Source organism: Danio rerio, chromosome 6 (genome assembly GCF_052040795.2).
Source record: "Danio rerio strain M-AB ecotype USA chromosome 6, GRCz13ab, whole genome shotgun sequence".
NCBI classification, from domain to species: Eukaryota; Metazoa; Chordata; class Actinopteri; order Cypriniformes; family Danionidae; genus Danio; species Danio rerio.
The window spans coordinates 457501-480769 of NC_141026.1; the positions used below are offsets into that span (position 1 = coordinate 457501).

The 23269-nt window shown below is 40.4% G+C and overlaps 2 protein-coding genes across 8 annotated transcripts in view; one reads left to right on the forward strand and one right to left on the reverse strand.

Annotated features, from left to right (window-relative positions):
- Positions 1-5481, forward strand: part of LOC100535353 (protein CutA homolog) — an 11213-nt gene extending 5732 nt beyond the window's left edge. For all 7 annotated transcript variants that reach the window (XM_087256326.1, XM_087256328.1, XM_087256327.1 and 4 more), the window contains 3 exons: positions 410-455; positions 2191-2240; positions 5251-5481. In XM_087256326.1, the coding sequence (XP_087112452.1) occupies positions 410-455; positions 2191-2240; positions 5251-5350 (196 nt within the window). In that variant the 3' untranslated portion in view covers positions 5351-5481. The remainder of the gene's footprint in view (positions 1-409; positions 456-2190; positions 2241-5250) is intronic.
- Positions 5482-7234: 1753 nt separating this feature from the next.
- On the reverse strand, positions 7235-10829 carry sstr3b (somatostatin receptor 3b). Its single transcript, XM_087256319.1, has one exon. The coding sequence runs from the start codon at positions 9517-9519 to the stop codon at positions 8227-8229; it is 1293 nt and encodes a 430-aa protein (XP_087112445.1). The 5' UTR covers positions 9520-10829; the 3' UTR covers positions 7235-8226.
- Between the last annotated feature and the right edge of the window lie 12440 nt (positions 10830-23269).

Sequence of the window (23269 nt, forward strand, 5' to 3'; positions counted from 1 at the left end):
GCTCGTTAATGCAAATTTCTAATCAGCCAATCACATGGCAGCAGCTCAATGCATTCAGGCATCTAGACATAGTCAAGAGCAAAATCTCTGAGGAATATTTCCAGTACCCTGTTGAATCTATGCCACAAAGGATTAAGGCAGAAGGTAAAAGTGGGTTCGACCTGGTACTAGTAAAGTGTACCTAATAAAGTGGCCGGTTTGTGTGCAGGTCAGAAAGTCAGATGTGTGTATGTATGTGTGTGCATGAAGTCATGCATCTGATTTGTTTGTGCAAGGTGCGTGTGTCTGTCAGTAGATGAGTGTGTATGTGAGAGATATGATGTGTGTGTCTTTTTTTGTCTGTGTGTGATATACAGTAATATGATGCAGGTCTAATGTGTGTGTGTGTGTGTGTGTGTATGTGCTGCAGGTACGAGTGGCAGGGAAAGATCGAGGAGGACAATGAAGTTCTGCTGGTGAGTGACACACACACACACACACACACACACACACACACACACACACACACACATTTACAGTTGAAAGAAGTTTACACACACACTATAAAATGGCACATTTTAATAAAGTCCGATGTTAATGTGAGTAAACTTTTCCTCTTTTAGGTAAGTTAGGATGATCACGTGTGTTTCTGTTCTGCTCAATAGCAGAATAATGACAGAGATTGTTTGAGGAATTGTTCTAACTCTTCTTGATAGTCAAGTTTACACACAATAAGATTATTCTGCCTCTGATAAGCTCAGATGATGATGTCAGGGGTTTGGAAGTTTCTGATTGGCTGATTGACAACATTTGAGTTAATGTGAGGCACAACTGTAGAATAGTATTGAAGGAAAAGCTCAAACACACTGCTTCTCTGTGTGACAACATGGGGAAATCAACAAGCCAGAATCAACAACAAAGCCAGATTACCATTAGCTGAATTACTCATGTGTGGAGACATGTGCTGTGCTCTGATGGAGCTGAGATTGAACTGTTTGCCATAATGAGCAGTGTTACATTTGGAGGACAAAGGGGAAAGCGCACAAGCCTAGAACACCATCCCAACTGTGCAGTATGGGGGCGGCAGCATCATGTTGTGGGGCTGTTTTGCTGCAGGAGGGACTGGTCCACTTCACAGCATAGATGGCATCATGAAGACAGAACATTATGGAGAAATACTGAAGCAACATCTCAACACATCAGCCAGGACATTACAACTTGGCCACATGACTCTTCCAAACAGATCATGAGCCTAAGCATACTGCCAAATGAGTTCACATGTGCTTTAAGGACAACAGAGTGAATGTTTTGGAGTGGCCATCACAAAGCCCTGATCTCAATCCTATAGAGAATGTGTGGGCAGAGCTGAAAAAGCTTGTGCGAGCAAGACAGCCTACAAATCTGACTCAGTTACAGCAATTCTGTCAGGAGGAAAAGCTAAAGAATAGCAAGGTAATGTGTGTAAACTTCTGACTGTCTAGACATTAATAATAAGTTCTCTCATTATTCTGGCATTTAGCAAACATGCACAATGCACAAGACATCTTTTTAAAAATGGTTATGTTCCTTTTTGTAGATTTTATGTAAGCTTGTGGTTTTAACTGTGTGTTATTAACATGATTTCACATGATCTTTGTACAGTTTGAAGACGCTTTGCTCGATATTAATGTTATTATTTTTATTAAATGTTCTTACAATGGAAACATGTAAAAACTCAGATTTTCTTCCTAAATTTTCCTCTCAGTCCCGGTTTACTGACTTCTTCCTTTTCCAAAGCCCTGCTGGTCTGACCCGGGTGTTTAATAATCACACACACAATGAGAATAATACTGAGTGTTTCAATATTTTGAAGCACATTCATTCAGTCATTAACTCATTTTCTTGTCGGCTTAGTCCCTTTATTAATCTGGGGTCGCCACAGTGGAATGAACCGCCAACTTATCCAGCATGTATTACACAGTGGATCCATCTGCAATCCAGTGTATGGGAAACACCCATACACACTCATTCACACACACACTCATACACTAGTGCCAGTGTAGTTGATCAGTTCCCCTATAGCGCATGTGTTTGGACTGTGGAGGAAACCGGAGCACCCGGAGGAAACCCTCGCCAACACGGGGAGAACATGCAAACTCCACACAGAAACTACATGTACACATGTCAACATAATCTGTGTTCTGTAATAAGTGTGTTGAACATTTTTCTCAGATGATCAAGACAAGAAGTTCAAAGATTCCTGACCTCGCTGAATATGTCCGGTAACTCTCTCTCTCTCTCTCACACACACACACACACACACACACACACACACACACGCACACACAGGTCAAGCACAGAAACATGTTGGGTCTCCAGTAGTCTAGTATGAGCTGATGTTGTCATGTTTGTCATATAAAATGCACAAGTTAAGAGATTTTCCACAAACATTAATAATTCCCTTAAATGCCTACAGACAGATGAGGAAAGAAAGTTATGAATGATGCTCAGACTGGCACACATACAAACACACACATAAACAAATAAACACAGACAGACAGAAAAACACACACACACACACACACACACACACACACACACACACACACACACACACACACACACACACACACACACACACACACACACACACACACACACACACACACACACTGAACTGAAGGCAGTGTTTGAGGCTGGTGATGTAACCTGTTGGTCCTCCAGTGAAACACTCCATCAGTTTTGTGAATCTGTTTGTGCTGCTCGTGACAGAAGCGACACACTCCGTCTGAAACACAGCAGTGTTGAATAATGTAGTGTTGTCTGCAATACCAATCAGAGCCCACATTGAAACACATCCATTCCCTGCTCACCGTCCAGTGCAGGTTCTCAAACACCCCTGATTGGCCACTATGGTCACATGATCAATAGATAAGACTGTGAGTCTTTGACTACATTTATTTGACATTTAAATGGGGATAGAAATGATATGCAAGTAGCAGTTCGAGGTTATTATTGCATATTTCATTTATTTCCTTCAACATAAAACCGGAAATTCGACTTATTAGCTAATTCATTAAGGAATCGCTGCTATAGTAACCCAACCCCAAATCAGTCCACCTCAGCAGGACTCTGTAATGTGAGCTGAATGTGGTCCTGCATTGTCGTGTTGAACTCTGCATGGGTATCCCCGGTTAAATTGGCAGCATATTGTGCTCCAAAACCTCTCTGTGCTGTACAGCATTACTGGAGCATCACAGAAGGGCGGGTTACCTTTGCCAAGGACATCTGAGCACAGTACACGTCTCCACTGTGTGATGCTCCATCCTAGATGCTTCCGAGTCAATGATGCTTCTGGACACTGTTAACATAGGGCTTTCTTTTAGCACAGTGCTGTTTTCACTGACATAACCTAACTTCTCTAATGACATCAGTTTGGGCGAAATATGTTTAGCCACGCCCCTACAAGTGTGCTGCAAATGAAGCACAGAGAAACTTGAATTAAACCCTGCCCCTTACTTAATATTCCATATCTGTGTGTAATGCATCATCATAATGGAATATGAGTGATAAAATGGGAGCAGCATGGTGGCTCAGGGGTTATCACTGTGGAATCTCAGCAAGAAGGGGGCTGGTTCGAGTCCCAGCTGGGTCAGTTGGTGTTTCTGTGTGGAGTTTGCATGTTCTCCCCGTGTTGGCGTGGGTTTCCTCTGGTTTCCACCACAGTCCAAACCCATGCGCTATAGGGGAACTGATGAACTAAACTGGCCATAGTGTATGAGTGTGTGTGTGTGTGTGTGTAACAAAATCTGTCAGTGTTGTTTTCATTCTCTCATCTTCTGCGCTTCACATTTTGGCGGTTGTAGCTCCTGTCATCTGAAGGCAGAAGGCATTGAATGATTGATTGACAGCTGATATTACCCAATCCATTCGCAGTTCTAGAGCAGTGGGCCAATAAGAAGAGCACAAAGGCGGAGCAAGCATTGCAGGCTTTTTTCCGCATAACAGCTGTTTATCTGTTCCTGTTTGGCATTTTTAGGTGCAATAATGCATTCTGCATACATGTCTCCTAAATCCGCGCACGCCGTGACGATTCTGACGTGAAAACAGTGAAAATGTGTGCACTCGCCCAAATGCTGCCAACTAAATTTTTAGGTCGCATAGATAAAACTTCAGGCGCATATTTGACCAAAACGGTCGAGGCCTAGCATCTTAACTTGTTATTATTTCCTCATAATAATAATAAAATAAGGAAGTTATCATCAATCACAATACATATTACAGTGAACTCCAGCCCAACTCTCGTGTCCTCCAGCAGCTGTGGGAAAAGCCATTACACTGACACAGATCACTCTGTTCATGCAGAGTCCTGCGGGAAAAACAGTGATTGACAGGTGGTAATCTGTGTGTAACTTTATTTATTTATGGTTTGGTTATGGGTAAAGCAAACACCATGTGGGTCAGGTAGTGAAAACGGTAGACTACTATTAATTATTTCCTCATGAATAAATTGGTATTTAACAACCCCCACTCCCACCTACGACGATGATGCCCTCGTCCATCGTGATGTTTCACATTAGACACGTACAATGCCAAATTGGTCAACATCGCCCAACCCTACTATCAACAGAGCAAGTCTTTTGCTATACCCTTTGCTTCTCACATTTACCCTTCCTCTCCCAGCGCATGTGATTGGGTCAAACGATTGTGAGCGGTAACTAAGATAACTCAATTCAGTGTTGAGGGGTGTACATGGGGTAATTCGCCCAGGGTGCTATTTAAGCTAGAACAGCCACTGTCTACAGAGATGAATAAGACTATGATGTGAATATTAAGTTACTGTTAATATAATGAGAGTTTTATAACAAAAAAAAATAACAGTGGTTTTGACTGACTTTAGCTGTGTTTTTATTTTATATGAGCATTTTGGAGTATTGCACTACACATGCTTAAAAGAAATGCCAAAATGTGTGACAATCCTGAAAATGCACTTGAAAAGGCTTCTCAGCTGCAGGACACGACACTCTCTTGTTTCTCATTAGATGGGAACACTGCTTTATTCAGAAATGTGTTATGCAATGTTACAGTTTGCAACACCTCCTCTTCTTGAATTGGTATCACTCTGAGGGGGATCTACAGATATCTGGCTGTGCTAAACAAACACTTCAGAAACGAATTATACACATTATGCAGATAAATCTAATTATCTTTGGATAGAAACATAGCTATACTTTTAACAACACCAGAATAACGAATGTGTGTGTGTGTGTGTGTGTGTGTGTGTGTATGTAGCTCCAATCATCCCTATGAAGTGGCCGAGGTCATCAGTTTGCCCATTGATCAGGGAAATCCTCCGTATCTGAAGTGGATTGGTGACGTCGTGCCGGAGTGACTCCACTCTCCAGGGTTTTTTCCTCAATGCTAATGTTTACTTTGCTGCAGAAGAATATCAGGACAAGGTTATGTTCTGGATGAGCAGATTGTTATAATTTACACTGCATTAAAGCGTCACACTCAGCAGAACGTGTGTGTTTTTGTCTTATTGTGAAGATTACAGGGTGTGGAGTGCAAGCGCTTCAGTTCGGTGGGTGTTTCCACTCAAAGGAAGCCTCTTGTTTAGTTGAGGCCACTAAATATAACACAGTACTGATGTTACAGACACAGTCCACCTACAAACTCCCACTCAAGTGTTCATGAGATTGTTTCTATTTTTAAAAACAAGACAAGATATTCTGGAAAAAAACTAGTGGCATCCAGAGTTTCAACAGAAGAAACACAAACAGCTTTAGAAGAAGTTGAGGATGAAGAAATGCTGACAGAATTTTCATTTTTTGGTGTACTGGCCCTTTAAGATGGAGATTATAGCCTCATGGCCAATTACAAACACTAAATTAGTGTGTGAGATGAGTGAAAAATGACTTTATTCTGAAAGAGAACGTTCGTTCATGTGAGAGATGTGAATTATAACAGTAATGGAGGAGAAAATCACCCGTCTGTGCTGATGGTCAATTATACACAAGAGCACAGAATGAGGAAAAATGAATGATAGATTTTAATATGAGATGCACCACTGCATCTGTGGCACTGAACGCCCTTTGAGCCCTCAAATGTCAACACACACACACACACTCGCACACACTGACCACTGTGACCATCTGCGGTTTCTGCCCTTCAGCTGAAGAATGGAGGTTTGATATGTTACACTGGATCTCATAACACTGTCCAACCCACATTAAGAATACTATAGTAATGGATAGTAAATACTGTAGTGGCTTTGAATCACACAATAATAATTTACTTCTATTCATTGATTGTGGTGATTGTACAGTGACCATGGTAACAAAACATCTAGTAATTGATCTGTTGTGGTGATTCTATAGTTGCTATGGTGACAACTTCTATAGTAATCAATTTGTTATGATGATTCTGTAGTTGCTATGGTAACAACGTTTATAGTAATTGATCTGTTGTGGTGATTCTATAGTTGTTATGGTAACACAACATCTATAGTAATTGATTTGTTGTGATTCTATAGTTGCTATGGTAACAAAACAGTAATTGATCTCTTGAGGCGATTCTAAAGTTGCTATGGTAACAACATCTATTGTAATTGATCTGTTGCGGCAATTCTATAGTTGCTTTGGTAACAACTTCTATAGTAATTGATTTGTTGTGATTTTATAGTTGTTATGGTAACAAACCAGCAATCGATCTGTTGCGGTGATTCTATAGTTGCTATGGTAACACAACATCTATAGTAATGGATCTTTTGTGATGATTCTACAGTTGCTATGGTAATTCAACATCTATATTAATTGATCTGTTGCTGCGATTCTACAGTTGGTATGGTAACACAACATCTATAGTAATTGATCTGTTGTGGCGATTCTATAGGTGCTATGGTAACAACTTTTATAGTAATTGATCTGTTGCTGCGATTCTACAGTTGGTATGGTAACACAACATCTATAGTAATTGATCTGTTACAGCAATTCTACAGTTGCTATGGTAACAACTTCTATAGTAATTGATCTGTTGCGGCGATTGTATAGTTATGGTAACACAACACTAATAAAAACAAATGACCAAATCCTGTAGTTTTCCACAACTGCAGGGCGTTTTATACTACAATACACCACTGTTTACTGCAGTATTGATTAGTTCATCAGTTCACTATAGTTAATATAGCATGCTGTAGCATTCATTAACGAAGAGTTGTAAGCATTATACAGTATATTACAGGTATGGTTAAAAAACACTATTATTTACTACAGTATTTTGACTTTTAATAAATCATTGATGTACAGCAGACTCATTAAAAAACAATCATTTAATAACCAGACTGAGGATTCTGATGAAACAGACTCTGATGGAAACTGGTGCTGAATTAATGTGAGCAACAGGAATAAAATAAGAATCTGGCCGATTTCTCAGTCGTACATTCACAAATACTTCACACAACTTCTGAACGTTTTACCACTCATGTCTTCTCGACTGGTCCCTGGAGCTCAGCTGATATCGCAGACATCTATATCCACCTTATTGTGCTCGTTTCCACAATTGTTCAGATTCATTAGCCGCTACATGCTAATGACTAGAAATAACAAACGACGGTAAACGCTGAAACTTACATCCAGTGTGTTCATGACAATACATTCAACTTAAACTAATATGAAATGAAAAATACAAGTTTCCAACATCAAACAGCAAAACAAGCTGCTTTGTTTGGCTAAATATTAATACCCACATGAAAAAACGCAGTGTTTTTGAACCATTCTATAGTGTATCATACATGCATATTATAGTATAACGACTAGTAGCAGTATTAGTAGTATTTACAACACTTTGTATTGACTATAGTGAACTGATAAGCTAATAAATACTGTCATATATATATATATATATATAGTACTAACTGTGGTGTATTGTATTATAATGCACCCTAAAGCTGTAGGTCATTTGTTTATATTTTGTTACTATAGTAAATGTTGAATCAAACAGATTAATTACAATAGTCGTTCGTTGTGTTACCATAGTAACTATACAATCACCACAACAGATACTTGACTATAGCATGGTTCAAATACACAATCAATTGCTGTAGTATTTTATAGTATCATACGGGTGACACCGAAAGTTTCCACATATTTAAGCCACAATGGCTTCGTCACTTTAGAGTGAAAAATGTGGCGGATAAAGCAGACTGAAGTTATCTGGCAGCCAACACGGCCAGACGATCTGCCATCAGCAGTCATCAATGAATATTTATCACAAGCAGCTGATCTCCAGGACGGAGCGTTTATCCTCGCCGTTCTCCGGCAGGTGTTTGTGTCTCCGAGCTCCATTGAGAACAGCTGCGGGTTCAGAGGTCGAGCTGACGGCACCATCGCATCGTTCATCCACGTTTTTACCATTTCGAAGTTCGCTTTCCTCGCGCTCCTCAACATCCATCGCCTTCAGATGCTCCTTTACCTCCATCTCCCTTCGGATCTCCTCCAGCGGGAGCGCCACCATTCCCGTTCCCTGCTGCAGATCCTGGTTCTCCACACGTCTAGACGATCGACACAAGGCTTTGCGAAATCCTCTTTTAAAGTTATCCGAAAGGAATCCATATAGGATGGGATTTGCGCAACTGTTTGCATATGAAAGAACTACGACAAAGTAATACAGGCCTCTGAACTCGCCTGGTAGCAGAACCAGCAGGTTTACGATGTTTAAAACGTAGAACGGCAGCCAGCAGAATACGAACACAGCTACCACGATTACGACCATTCGCGTTATTTTGCGTTCTGATTTCCTGCGGCGAATGGACGTAGCGCGGACTCTTCGTCCAGAGCTGCGCACTTTCACTACAATTAACAAATAGCAGAGACAGATTACGGTAAGCGGGCCGAAGAATCCCACTGTCGCCGTATAGATAATAAACGACGCTTTCCAGACTTCGGCAGGCTCCGGCCATACAATACTACAATTTCCGTCATCCTGCAGAACGCCGGCGAACACCACCACTGGTAGGACTACTACAAACGAAATCGCCCATATTGTGCAATTCACAGTTTTAGCCACACGTGGCTGGCGCCACCTAGAGGATCGGAGGGGATGCACTACAGCAAGATATCGGTCGATGCTCATCACGGTCAGACAGAAGATGCTAGTAAATTGGTTAATTGCGTCGACGGTCATGACCAGACGACACATCAGAGATCCGAAGGGCCAGGAGAGAAGGCCGTTCTGTACAGCGAGGAATGGCAGACCTAACATGAAGAGTTCGTCAGCGATAGCTAGATTGAGGATGTAGATATTTGTCACAGACTCCGCTTGAGAATATCGCAGCACGATGTGGATTACTAGAGTGTTCCCGACCAGACCGACAACGCAAACCGTGATGTACACCAGAGGGATGAGGATCCCAGCGATGCCTGGAGAGTAATCCAGAGGTCTCCAGCTGTCTGTCGGAGAAATAAACGTTTGGTTGAAGGACGAAGAGGAGGCGTTCGTACACATCGACGGTTGAGTTGTGGATGGATGTGAGAGTGCGGATGTTATTCTGATGATCTCCATCACTGTAAGAGCGCTCAGCTGCTGCCCATCTGATCTACGAGAGAGACAGAACACTGGTTAGTCAATGAGTTTGCACACACACACACACTAAGGTTATTTTAGTAAACTAAAATCAAGACAGTGGTTATTACTGTGGCCTCACAACATGAAGGTTGCTGGTTCGAGGTCCAGCTGGGTCAGTTGATGTTTCTGTGTGGAGTTTGACTAATTGTGTTGCTTCTGTAGAAACACTCAAATGTCTCCAATTGGGTTGCCAAATCCACAGTTTTGCTGCAGAATTGGGCTATTTAAACCACATGCCGTGGGTTGATTTTAAACATATGGGTTACAGGTTTGACATATTCATTCATTTATTCATTCATTTTCCTTTGGCTTTGTCACTTATTCATCAGGGGAATGAACCGCCAACTATTCCAGCATATGTTTTATGCTGCAGACATCCTTCCAGCCGCAACCCAGTACTGGGAAACACACATACACACTCATTCACACACACACTCCTACACTACGGCCAGTGTAGTTGATCAGTTCCCCTATAGCGCATGTGTTTGGACTGTGGGGGAAACCGGAGCACCCGGAGGAAACCCACGCCAACAAGGGGAGAACATGCAAACTCCACACAGAAACACTCAACTGACCCAGCCGAGACTCGAACCAGCGACATTCTTGCTGTGAGGCCACAGTGCTAAGTGCACTTCACCAGAACACTCTGTTTGATTGGGCGTGGCCAATTGTAGACTCACAGGTAAATGCTTTCTGCTCTAATTGGCTGACAGATTTGCATATTAACAAGCTAAACAAGCAGAGGAGTAGAAGTCGATCTTTCTTGCGGGCGGGGCTTGTCCAGACTATTACATCATAGAGTGGAACATTCCAGAACCTGCTGTTTTTGTCTTCAATATAAGCAGATTTGGGGTGGCACGGCTAAGTGGTTAGCACTGTGGGCTCACAGCAAGAAGTCCCGGTGCTACAGGGGAATCGATTAACTAAATTGGCTGTAGTGTATGAGTGTGTGTGAGAACGAGTGTGTTTGGGTGTTTCCAAGTACTGGGTTGGAACTGGAGGGGCATCTGCTGGGTTGAATATTTGCTGGATGAGTTAGTGGTTCATTGCGCTGTGGTGACCCCTGATGAGTAAAGGGACTAAGCCAAAGGAAAATTAATGAAGGAAATTAAGACTCAAACTATTGGTCAAATATATTTATTAATTTAAACTAAAATACATTCATGATAATATGTAGAGAAATTAGTCTGTAAAATAACAGAAAATGTACTAAAAGTTGATTACAAGGTTTTTTAAATGTAATATTGAACACCAATAATAACAAATAATAATAATATAAAATAATATTAAATAAATAATAATAATAATACATTTTATTTATAGGTGCCTTCAAAGCACTCAAGGACACCTTACAATATGTCACAGGCACATTATAAAATACAGAAATTAAACCAGAAAATCATTAAAAGCAAGAACAGAAAGATTTTAACCCAGGATTTAAAATTGGAGATAGTCCACCTGGGGAATATCTAATGGCAGGGACTTCTATAACTGTGGTGCTATGCAGCTATAAGTCCTGCCACCAAATCATTTCATCTTAAAATTTGCATTTTATCTATTAAAAATGACAATAAATGTCACATTTTACAACTTTTCAAAGTTAAAAGTTGTTGAAAGAAAGATCAAGCTCCCGTAATTCAGTTCTAAAGCAGAATTAAACAGGAAAAAAGCATACATATTTAACTGTAATGATTAAAAACATCAATATTTTTCACAGTATTTAAAGCATGCTATATTTTATACCTCTGAAATCCACATATGAACGTGTATTTTAAATATGTGATTTGCACTCATCTGCTTTCTTGATGTAATGTTAATTTCTGTATTTACTAGAGTAAAAGTGAGCCGTCCTCATGTTTACTGACAGTCTTATTTACGTTCTGGATGGTGAACTTGTGTTATAGATTGTGCGCTGAGGAACTGAAGCACGTCCCCGTGAGGGCGGCCCCGGACCCCGACCGGGCGGAAATGAGCGGCGGGGATGGAGACTAGCCTGTGATTGTGTTTGTTCGGGTTTGTTGACGTTGTTTCTGAGCCTCATCTCTGCTCCAGCACTAATGGAGGATAATTAACGCGGTACAGTCGGTCAGCAGGAGCTCGTGGCTCCAGGTAAAAACCACTTTATTAGGAGCTCAGGAAGAAAACACTTTTATTTTTCTTTATAATTGCGCACATCTGTTGATCAGCTGCAGATCTGATCAGAAATCACAGGCAGCAGATCATTATTGTCCTCTTCTGCTGGACTAATTGTGTTGCAAACACTCAAATCTCTCCATTTGGGTTGCCAAATCCACAGTTTTCCCGCATAATTGGGCTGCTTTAGTTTATTATAGATTTGAAAACTTATAAACAATTTTTTTTTTAAAATTTTATTTTAAGAAAGTTTATGTCTGAAAAGGGCGTCACGATGGTGGAGTGGGAAGCACAATCTCCTCACAGCAAGAAGGTCTCTGGTTCGAGTCTCGGCTGGGTCAGTGTGTGTTTCTGTGTGGAGTTTGCATGTTCTCCCCGTGTTGGTGTGGGTTTCCTCCGGGTGCTCCGGCTTCCCCCACAGTCCAAACACATGCACTATAGGGGAATTGGGTAGGCTAAGTTGTCCGTAGTGTGTGAGTGTGTGTGCAGGAGTGTATGGGTGATGTAATCTGACTTCAGCTCTTGAATGTTGGATCCTGCTGGTAACACACACTAAACACACATCTGCATGTGAATGAGGGAGCCGAATATCCTCAATTAAAGATGCACTTCATTCTCCCCCAGATGAAGTGTGTTGATTTCTGTGCTGCGGGTGAAGTGTGTGTTGTGTTGGGGTAGACGTGTAATAATAATAATAATGAAGCGAGCGCTGAGCGCTGCAGACGCGCTGAATGTGTTTAGTGATGGCAGCTGTATGAGCCGGGTTACTGAAAGGCTTTTTGAGCGTCTGCAGACTGACTGAGATCAGGCTTTTGTTCCCGGAGGCGCCATTAATCCACATTAACCTGCGCAGCTGTGTGTGTGTGTGTGTGTGTGTGTGTGTGTGTGTGTGTTCACACTGCAGACGCTCGATTCACTTTGACTGATGGAGGAGAAGTGCTGCAATAAAACTGCCATCATCAAACACTCCTCACTCACACACACACACACACACACACACACACACACACACACACACACACACACACACACACACACACACACACACACACACACTCACACATACCACACACACATACACACACAGCCATTAAACAGTTGTTGTATTTGTGTGTGTGTGTCAGTGTGTGTATGTTTGTAGCTTATATATATGTGTGTGTGTATTTGTGAGTGGTGTGTGTTTGTGTGAGACCTGGATTTTTGCGAAAAAGTGTGTGTGGCTCCAGTGGTTGCTGATAATTTGTGTGTGTGTGTGTGTGAGAGAGTTTTTGTTTGTGTATGTGTTTGTGTGTGTTTGCATAAAACTCCAGTTGTTGCTTATAATGTGTGTGTGTGTGTGTTTGTGTGTGTGTGTGTGTGTACTTGCGTATAACTCCAGTTATTGCTGATAATGTGTGTGCGTGTGTGTGTTTGTGTGTGTTTGATTGCATATAACTCCAGTTGTTGCTTATAATGTGTGTGTGTGTGTGTGTGTTTGTGTGTGTGTGTGTGTGTACTTGCGTATAACTCCAGTTATTGCTGACAATGTGTGTGCGTGCGTGTGTTTGTGTGTGTGTGATTGCATATAACTCCAGTTGTTGCTTATAATGTGTGTGTGTGTGTGTGTGTGTTTGTGTGTGTGTGTGTGTGCTTGCGTATAACTCCAGTTATTGCTGATAATGTGTGTGTGTGTGCATTTGATTATGTGTGTGTGTATTAGTGTGTGGTGTGTGTTTGTGTTTAGTTGTATTTGTGTGGTTTGTGTTTGTGTTAGTTTTTGCCAATAATGTGTGTGTGTGTGTGTGTGTGTGTGCTGTCTTCAGTAATTGTCCTGCTGAAGCGCCTTTGTGTTCAGATAATGAACAGCTCTAATCTCTCTCACACACACAATCCTTAGCTTGGATGCATGTGTGTGTGTGTGTGTGTGCGTGTGTGTGTGTGTGTGTGTGTGTGTGCGTGTGTGTGTGTGTGTGTTTGTATTCTGTTTTTCTTTATTCTTTTATGGTTTATTTAGATGCTGTCCAATACATATTCACGGTGACCAAGGGACAAGAGAGACACCCTGCTATAATCTGTGTGTGTGTCTCTCTCTGTATGTGTATGTGCACGTGTGTGTCTTTGTGTGTGTGTGTGTGTGTGTGTGTGTGTGTGTGTGTAGAAGTGTGTGTGGTTACTGCTCTTTGTAAATCAACAACAAAATCTACAGCTACAAGCTTTAAGTGTGTGTGTGTGTGTGTGTGTGTGTGTTAATCGCCGCACACGCATTTAAAGCGCGCGTCATCAGTCGAGGCCTTTAGCATCTCTGCGTTTCGTCTTGTCTGTAAATGTCAGCAGAGGAAATAATGCACAGAACTCCAGAGTGAATCATGTTAAGAGCGTTTAGATCATAATGGATGGAGGAGGTGAAGCCGGGGCGACTTTAGCTGCGCAAAACTGGGGAAAAACACAGTCTGACGCATGAAAGATTGACCAAAACACACACGATTACCATCATCAGGCTTCATGTAGACTGGGGTTTATTCGCCCAGGAGGATCATCTGTATGAACACACACACCAGCAGCGTCACACTCAAATCTGCTTTTATTTACACTCTCGCTGCATAGTTCTGATCTTGATAAAGAGAGGTTCTTGATGTGATGGAGGACTTACATTCAACTTCACAATCATTTATACAGAAGCTAAAGGGCTCGTCCTGTAAGTTTCAACATGTCTCCAACAAAACCAGCTCATTCATTCATTCATTTCCCTTCAGTTAGTTCCTTTATTTATCAGTGGAATGAACCACCAACTCTTCCAGCATATGTTTTACACCGCGAATGCCCTTTTAGCTGCAACCCAGTACTGGGTAACACCCATACACATTCATTCACACACACTCATACACTACGACCAATTCAGTTCACCAGTTCCCCTGTAGCGCATGTGTTTGGACTGTTCGGAGCACCCGGAGGAAACCAACGCCAACACGGGGAGAACATGCAAACTCCACACTGACCCAGCTGGGACTCGAACCAGTGACTATCTTGCTATGAGATGACAGTGCTAACCACTGAGCCTTCATGCCACCCCAAGTCAGCTAATATTGAAGACAAAAACAGCAGGTTCTGGAATGTTCCATTCTATGATGTAATAGTGTGGATAAGCCCCGCCCCCAAGAAAGATCGACTTCTACTCCTCTGCCTCTTCAGCCCTGTTAATATGCAAATCTGTCAGCCAATCAGAGCAGAAAGCATTTACTTTGCAGTCAACAATTGGCCACGCCCAATCAAACAGAGCGTTCTGAGGGTTTCTGCAGGTGACTTCAAGTGAAATTTAAGACTTTAAAGACACTTTAAGACTGTTATGAATGACATTGTAGACTCATGAAGGGATAAACGCTGAGGAATCTTTCAAATGGGCCAGATGAAAAAGATTTTTATTTGCCTTATCAAACTAAATATTATAATTTAATACATTTAATAATACAAAAATAATTTAATAATGAAACATAAAATATTTTAGACATTGTGTAAAAACAAGCAAACTCTACTTGTATACACACTTTTTTCTCCAACATTCATTCATTCCTTTTTTTTTCAGCTTAGTTCCTTCATTAATCAGGGGTTGTCACAGCGGAATGAACCGCCAACTTATCCAGCAAATGTTTTACACCGCAGATGCCCTTCCAGCCACAACCCAACACATTCACACACACACTCATACACTACGGCCAGTGTAGTTGATCAGTTCCCCTATAGCGCATGTGTTTGGACTGTGGGGGAAACCCACACCAACACAGGGAGAACATGCAAACTCCACACAGAAACACCAACTGACCCAGCCGAGACTCAAACCAGAGACCTTCTTGCTGTGAGGCCACAGTGCTAACCACTGAGCCACCGTGCCACCCCTGTTAATAACATGTAATTCATTAAATGTAACTGTAGTCTAAATAAGTATGTACAACAGTAGTTTGCTCTAATTATAAGCAGTCTGTTCATTTAATCTCCTAGATTACACATTTATAATACCCTAACTGAGTACTTTTAGATTACATTTAGATTACTTTTGTGCTTGTAGTCACTTATTTTGAAGTGGGAGGAAAAAATCATGAAGAATCACAAACGCAGATGAGGGACAGGTTCATAATGATAAAATCTAAGCGGAAAAATCTGAGAATTGATGAGTAGTGAGCAACTTTCTGCCATTGTGTGGATAATATGTAATTATGTAATCTATAAAAAATAACTGTAATCTGATTATGAGTATATTAAAAAGCAGTTTACTCTGATTACTTGACTTTTGTAATCGAATTATGCAGCCCAAATCACATATGACCCTTGATTATCAAAAGCAAGCAGTATAAACACACAATATGAAGCTGATAATAATTATTATTATGTCTTAATTATCAAATAATCATATTAGAATTATTTCTGAATAATTGTGCAACACTTAAGAATATAATCTGAAATATATTACAGATTATTAAATATTGTATATTCATATATATTCATGCCAGAGCAGATATTTGAAATTGCATTAATAAGTGTCGTCATCTTAGAAATATAAGGTTCTATTTGACAATTTTTGTCAAATTTGAGTTATTGACATATTTTTATTAATTGACAACTTATTTACATTATGGGATGTTTTTTAATAAGTTGTATTAATAAGTTTTTAATAAGTTGTTCTACATTTTAAGACTTTTTATTTGGATTTTATTTGGATTACTTTATTTTTATTTATTATTTTTTATTTTAAGACATACTGTTTGCCCTGGAATGCAAAAACTCAATCTCATTATCTCAAAATCATTCAGAGCGCAGAGAGAACCTTATAATCCCAAGGTGTCGGTTTGTATATGCTGTATATTTGAGACCAATAATTATAAAAATCAGCAATAACTTGCAAATGTTGTAGCATGCAAACAAGAACTCAAAAAGCTCAGTTAAAAAGTGCACACAAGAACTAAATAATTAATTAATCAGCTAAATAATCTAAATAATTAAAAATATCAATTATGCAATGTCATGACAATACATGTCATTATATGGAGCTCAGCGTAAATAAGGACACCTAATATTTTTTCCTTCATTTTCAGTGAAGACACTCAACATCATTCGCTGCGATTGAATAAAACAGTTTTATTAAACTGTTTAAAATAAGAGTTTGGTCACTGAACATTTTTAGGAATGAAAGATAATTCCAAGAGTGGATGTTTTTTATTTTTCTCTTGATTTTTCCTGTTTATTAACGTTGTATTCAATATTTTCCCTCTACATGTTAATGATAAAAGGTGATCTTCAGTGTTTTTGTTAGATTACTTCATCAGTGTAGTCTTCAGTACTGACTAATCTAACGCATATGCACAACACATCATCATAGAGCATCCTCTAGAAAAGAGTTGTGAGAGGTAAAGTCTTTATGCTGAGCACTGCTCATTCAATCTCACTTTAAATTGTTTTTACAAATGGAGGAACATTATGATATTAACTTTAGTGTTTGATTCAGCAGGTTCAGCTGCACACACCAAACAGAGAATTAAAACCCCGTCATCTACACTCGTTTAGCCGATATTTAGGCTGTCTAGATGAACATAAAGTGTGAGAATAGCATTTAAACTCACCGTTGATGAACTTGAGTCGGTGTGTGAGTGGAGCGAGTGTGTGTCCACCTGCACGAGTGACTGTGAGGAAATGAGTCTCCGCAGCATCAGCGGCACGAGGAAACACAGCATCCCGTATCCAGGCAACCAGAGAGAGAGAGAGAGAGAGAGAGAGAGAGAGAGAGAGAGAGAGAGAGAGAGAGAGAGAGAGAGAGAGAGAGAGAGAGAGAGAAAGAGAGAGAGAGAGAGAGAGAGAGAGAGAGAGAGAGAGAGAGAGAGAGAAAGAAAGAGATATTAGTGCAGATCCTCCTCTGAGATTACACATGGAAAATATTCCTCCATTAATGTGGCTGAATATAAAGTCAAGTTTTGGAGATAACTCATTACAAGTAATGCCAGTTATGAAATAATATTAACATTACTAATATTATATATACATTTAAAGTCAGAGTTATTCGCCCCCCTGTATATCCCCCCCCCCCCCAATTTCTGTTTAACGGAGAGAAGATTTTTCTATAATAATAATATTAGTAATAATAGTAATAATACTAATACTAATAAAATAATAATAATAATAGTAATAATAGTAGTAGTAATAATAATAATAATAATAATAATAATAATAATAATAATAATAATGATAATAATAATAATAATAATAATAAAATAGTAATGATAATAGTAATAATAATAATAAAATAATAATAATAATAATAATAATAATAATGATAATAATAATAATTATTAGAATAAAATAATAATAATAATAGTAATAATGATAATAATAATAATAATAATAAAATAGTAATGATAATAGTAATAATAATAATAAAATAATAATAATAATAATAATAATGATAATAGTAATAATAATTATAATAAAATAATAATAATAATAATAATAATAATAAAATATTAATAATCACAATAATTGTAATAATGATAATAGTAATAATAATAATAATAAAATAATAATAATCGCAATAATAGTAATAATAGTAATAATAAAATAATAATAATAATAAAAATAATAATATATTAATAGCCAAAAAACAACAATAATACACTAAATAATAATCTAAAACACCTTTTCAGTAGTTTACATTATCTTTGTCATGTGTGCTTTTCTGAGCCAATAATTTCTTCAAAAACCTTCATCATTTTTCATAATTAAGTTTTTTTTTCTGTGCTTTTATTCTTTATTAATAAGCTTTTAAATATAGACGCACCAGGATTTTGTGTCATCAATGAAGCTCGACAGACTGCAACGTTTGGCTTTAATATGAGCAGTTTATTCATCATCAGTAAGACACGAAACACTTTCCACACACTCGACCCACACACACTCCTTATACACTCACACCAGAGTAAGTGAATGAGGTAAAGCAGTCCTGCGGTGCAGTAATTCAGCAGCTGATTGACGTTACAGCAGTGCTTCATCTGTGATTGTTTTAACACACGTTGTTTCTGCTGTCGACTGGATAATAATCGATCCCCCGCTGCCGGTCCAGAATGCTGAATTTATCATCCAAATCAATAGAGGGATTACAGCACTGTAAGGCTCCACGGGAGATCTGGAGCTTTGGGTTTCTTGGTTCAGTTTCACATAGTCTTAAGGATGCTTAAAGTGGTCATGAAGTGAATAAGTGAGCTTAATCGTGTGGTAGATTCTCCAGAAATACACACGGTTTACTGTTCTCGGCAGCTGTTGATGATGTGATGTTGTTTTTCAGTCTGGGAATGGATTACAAGTGTGAGAGTGATTGATAGTGTTGGTCATTCATTCATTTTCCTTCAGCTTAGTCCCTTTATTCATCAGGGGACGCCACAGCAGAATGAACCGCCAGTTATTCCAGTATATGTTTTACACAGCGGATGATCTTCCAGCCACAACCCAGTACTAGGAAACAGCCATACACACTCATTCACACACACACTCGCACACTACAGCCAGTGTAGTTGATCAGTTCCTCTATAGCGCATGTGTTTGGACTGTGGGGGAAACCGGAGCACCCGGAGGAAACCCACACCAACATGGGGAGAACATCCAAACTCCACACAGAAATTAGGGTGTATGGGAGTTTCCGAGTACTGGGTTGCAGCTGGATAATTGGATAAAACATATGCTGGATAAATTGTCGGTTCATTCCCCTGATGAATTAAAGGACTAATCTGACAGAAATGTGGAGCGGCCAGTGTTGGGCATGTCACCTATAAAAATAATTATACAATTACTACTGTTCACAAATAGCAGCTAAGTTAGTCAGTTTTGGATAATAGGTCTCCTTTAAGACGAGTTTCCATGCTGCTGTCTGGTAAAGTCAACTTTCCACATCTTATTTTTCATGCAAAACACTGGCAAACACAGTCAGAATTGCCAGACAAAAAGTTAACTTTTTTAATGAAGCGTGAAACTCCTGAGTGAGTGCTGGGAATGAATAAATAAGAGCTCCGTCCTTATAAATAATCCGCCTCTGGCACTCCAGCACATTTAGGATTTATCAGGTTTGGCAGTTTATGCACTTATTAACAGTGCGGAGAGAGAAAAACAACTGCACAGGTGAAACATTCATTCATTCATTCATTCATTCATTCACTCATTCATTTTCCTTCATCTTAGTCCTTTATGTGCTGGCCGAGAGAGCTTGACGCGCTGCAGTTTAAGAAAGCACATGCAATAACACAAGACACCAGCAAATAAAGGACGATCTTCATCAGTTTGACAGCACACGTGTTGCACATCTCTCACAGCACAAACACCTGAAGAAACACACACACACTGCAAATCGGCCACAACACTTGCAAATATCCACATTACACAATAGAAGTGTTTCTAGGGGACCCAAAACCATGACGGACCCTGCTGAGGTTTGATGTGTTATGATGTCAGTGAAGTGATTGATGCTCTTGGAAAGGCGAGTTGTGTTTCAATATCCGGACTACACCACATACATAATAAAAACACATGCATATCTCAGCGGGGTCATGTTTTTGGGTCCTCTTAACACATTTCCATTGTGTTACGTGGATATTTGCAAGTGTTGTGACCGATTTGCAGTGTGTTTCCTCAGATGTTTGTGCTGTGAGAGATGTGCAACACGTGTGCTGTCAAACTGATGAGGATCGTCTCTTTATTTGCTGGTGTTTTTTGTAGTTGCATGTGCTTTCTTAAACTGCAGCGCGTTAAGCTCTCTCGGCCACCCTACCTTTATTCATCAGGGATCACCATAGTGGAATGAACCAACAACTATTTTAGCATATGTTTTACACAGCAGATGCACTTCCATAGTACTGGGAAACACCCATACACACTCATACACTACGGCCAGTGTAGTTGATCAGTTCCCCTATAGTGCATGTGTTTGGACTGTGGGGGAAACCGGAGCACCCGGAGGAAACCCACACCAACACGGGGAGAACATGCAAACTCCACACAGAAACACCAACTGACCCAGCCGAGGCTCAAACCAGAGACATGAGTGCTGTGAGGCCACAGTGCAACACCACTGAGCCACCGTGCCACCCTTAATCCACCATAGTTATTGGTGCTAATAAACTTTGAGTAGTGGCGTAGTGACCATCACAACCCCCCCTCATGGGAAGTATGCACCGCACTTAGCAGTGAAAATGAAACCGAAAGCGTGCACATCATTTACTGACCGTCAAAATATCCCATCAAAACATGATCTGGATAAATTGTCGGTTCATTCCGCTGTAGCGACCCCTGATTAATAAAGGGACTAAGCCAAAAAGTAAATGAATGAATGAAAATGACACACACACACACACACACACACACACACACACACACACACACACACACACACACACACACACACACACACGCACACACACAGAGGGCAGTGCTTCAGTAAAGCAGGCACAAGCGCTTCACTCTGGTATCTTCACACACAGTTTCTCTAATGAATCTGAATCTGCTGCTTGTTATTTACTATTTTAATCGGAGCACATTTGCATCTGTGTGCTGTTGCCGTGGCGACGCCGGGGAGAAGATCATCATGGAGAGTTCGTTTAATTGTTTGGACTGGTTAGTGTCTCTTAACTAACCACTCAACCAGTGCGGAGCTCATAATGTCAGCTTTTATATGATCTGTTCATCTTCATTTCTGAGAAACGATCTGCTCTGAGATACTGCAGTATTGATGTTTCCACTAGAAAGAGCACCGATTATGAACACACACACACACACACACTCTACAGGCGGTCTGATGTTTTTCAGATGCACAAAACTGATGAATCAACACTCAACGGCCACTTTATTAGGTACACCTGTCCAACTGCTTGTTAACATAAATGTCTAATCAGCCAATCACATGGCAGCAGCTCACTGCATTTAGGCATGAAGACATGATCAAGAGGATCTGCTGCAGGTCAGAGCGAGCATCAGAATGGGGAAGAAAGGGGATTTAGAGACTCTGAACGTGGCATGGTTGTTACTGGCTGCTCTGAGTATTTCAGAAACTGCTGATCTACTGGGATTTTCACGCACAACCATCTCTAGGGTTTACAGAGAATGCTCCGACACAGAGGAAATATCCAGTGAGCGGCAGTTCTGTGGGTGCAAATGCCTTGTTGATGAGGCCAGAGGTCAGAGGAGAATGGCCAGACTGGTTCCAGCTGATATTAAGGCAACAGTAACTCAAATAAGCACTCGCTCAGGGCCGGAGTGGGACTCTTTTTCAGCCCTGGAATTTCAAGCCTCAGACCGGCCCACCGCAGTTCACCACTGACTAAGTTATATTAAAATAAGGTCATTTCCAATTCAGTTTCAAATTACACTATCATGTCTTTCTTTGAGAAAACAGCTGCTTTAGAACTTCAAATATTCATGAACCCTTACAATATTATATGTCTTAACAATAAAAATGAAAAAAATGACACTCAGACGAGGACCGAACGCGGGTTAGCGGCGTCATAACTTTACGTTCTAACCACTGGACCACAACAGCTGTCCTTTGAATGGTGACTTATCTAGTTATATCATCATTAACCTGCAGGCTGCATCTTGCTTACGAGGCTACGAGAAAATAGATAAAAAGAGCAGAGCTGCGGCAAAATAATGAATAAGAAGACTGTGGTCAAGTAAATAAATAAATTATTTTTAAAAAGTGTGACTGCTGAGAGCGACAGATTCTGGAGCTAGGGACACCGGCCCTCGCCGCCAAAAAACGGACCGGCCCACCGGGAATTCTCCCGGTCCTCCCGATTAGCCAGTCCGGGCCTGCACTCGCTACAACCGAGCTCTGCAGAAGAGCATCTCTGAACACACAACACGGCCAACCTTGAGGCGGATGGGCTACAGCAGCAGAAGAGCACACCGGGTGCCGCTCCTGTCAGCTAAGAACAGGAAACTGAGGCTACAATTCACACAGACTCACCAAAACTGGACAATAGAAGATTGGAGAAACGTTGCCTATGCCACCCAACCTGCTCCGAGTTGATATCGAACCGACGGTTGCTCTATCAAGGAGGCTAAAGTCCATGGCCTCTAGTGTCTGTCACTAGAGCACCTCTAGAGGTCAGAGGAGTGAGGTTACCTGCACAGCACTTCACTAGCTGGCCTCCGTTACATCAGGAAATTAAACAAAAGAGACTGGTTGTGTTTCTGTCGCTCCAGTATGACTGTAAACACACTCTACTACACACACTCCTGTCTAAACAGCTCACACACGGTGATTTTTGCGTCATATGAGCTGTTGTGTATTAGTGCGCAGCAGAGGGCGCCAGTAGACCCCATATCAACCTCACTGTGTGTGTGTGTGTGTGTGTGTGTGTGTATTTCTCTCTCTCTCTGTGTATGTGTGTGTGTGTGTGTGTTTGAGTGAGTTTGTTTCTTTATCTCTCTGTGAGTGTGTCTGCGTTTTTGTGTGTGTGTGTGTGTGTATGGTGGCAGTTAGTGAGGGTATATATGTGAGGTTTTTTGTTTGTGTATGTGAGAGAGTGTGAGTGTATTTCTGTGTGTGTAT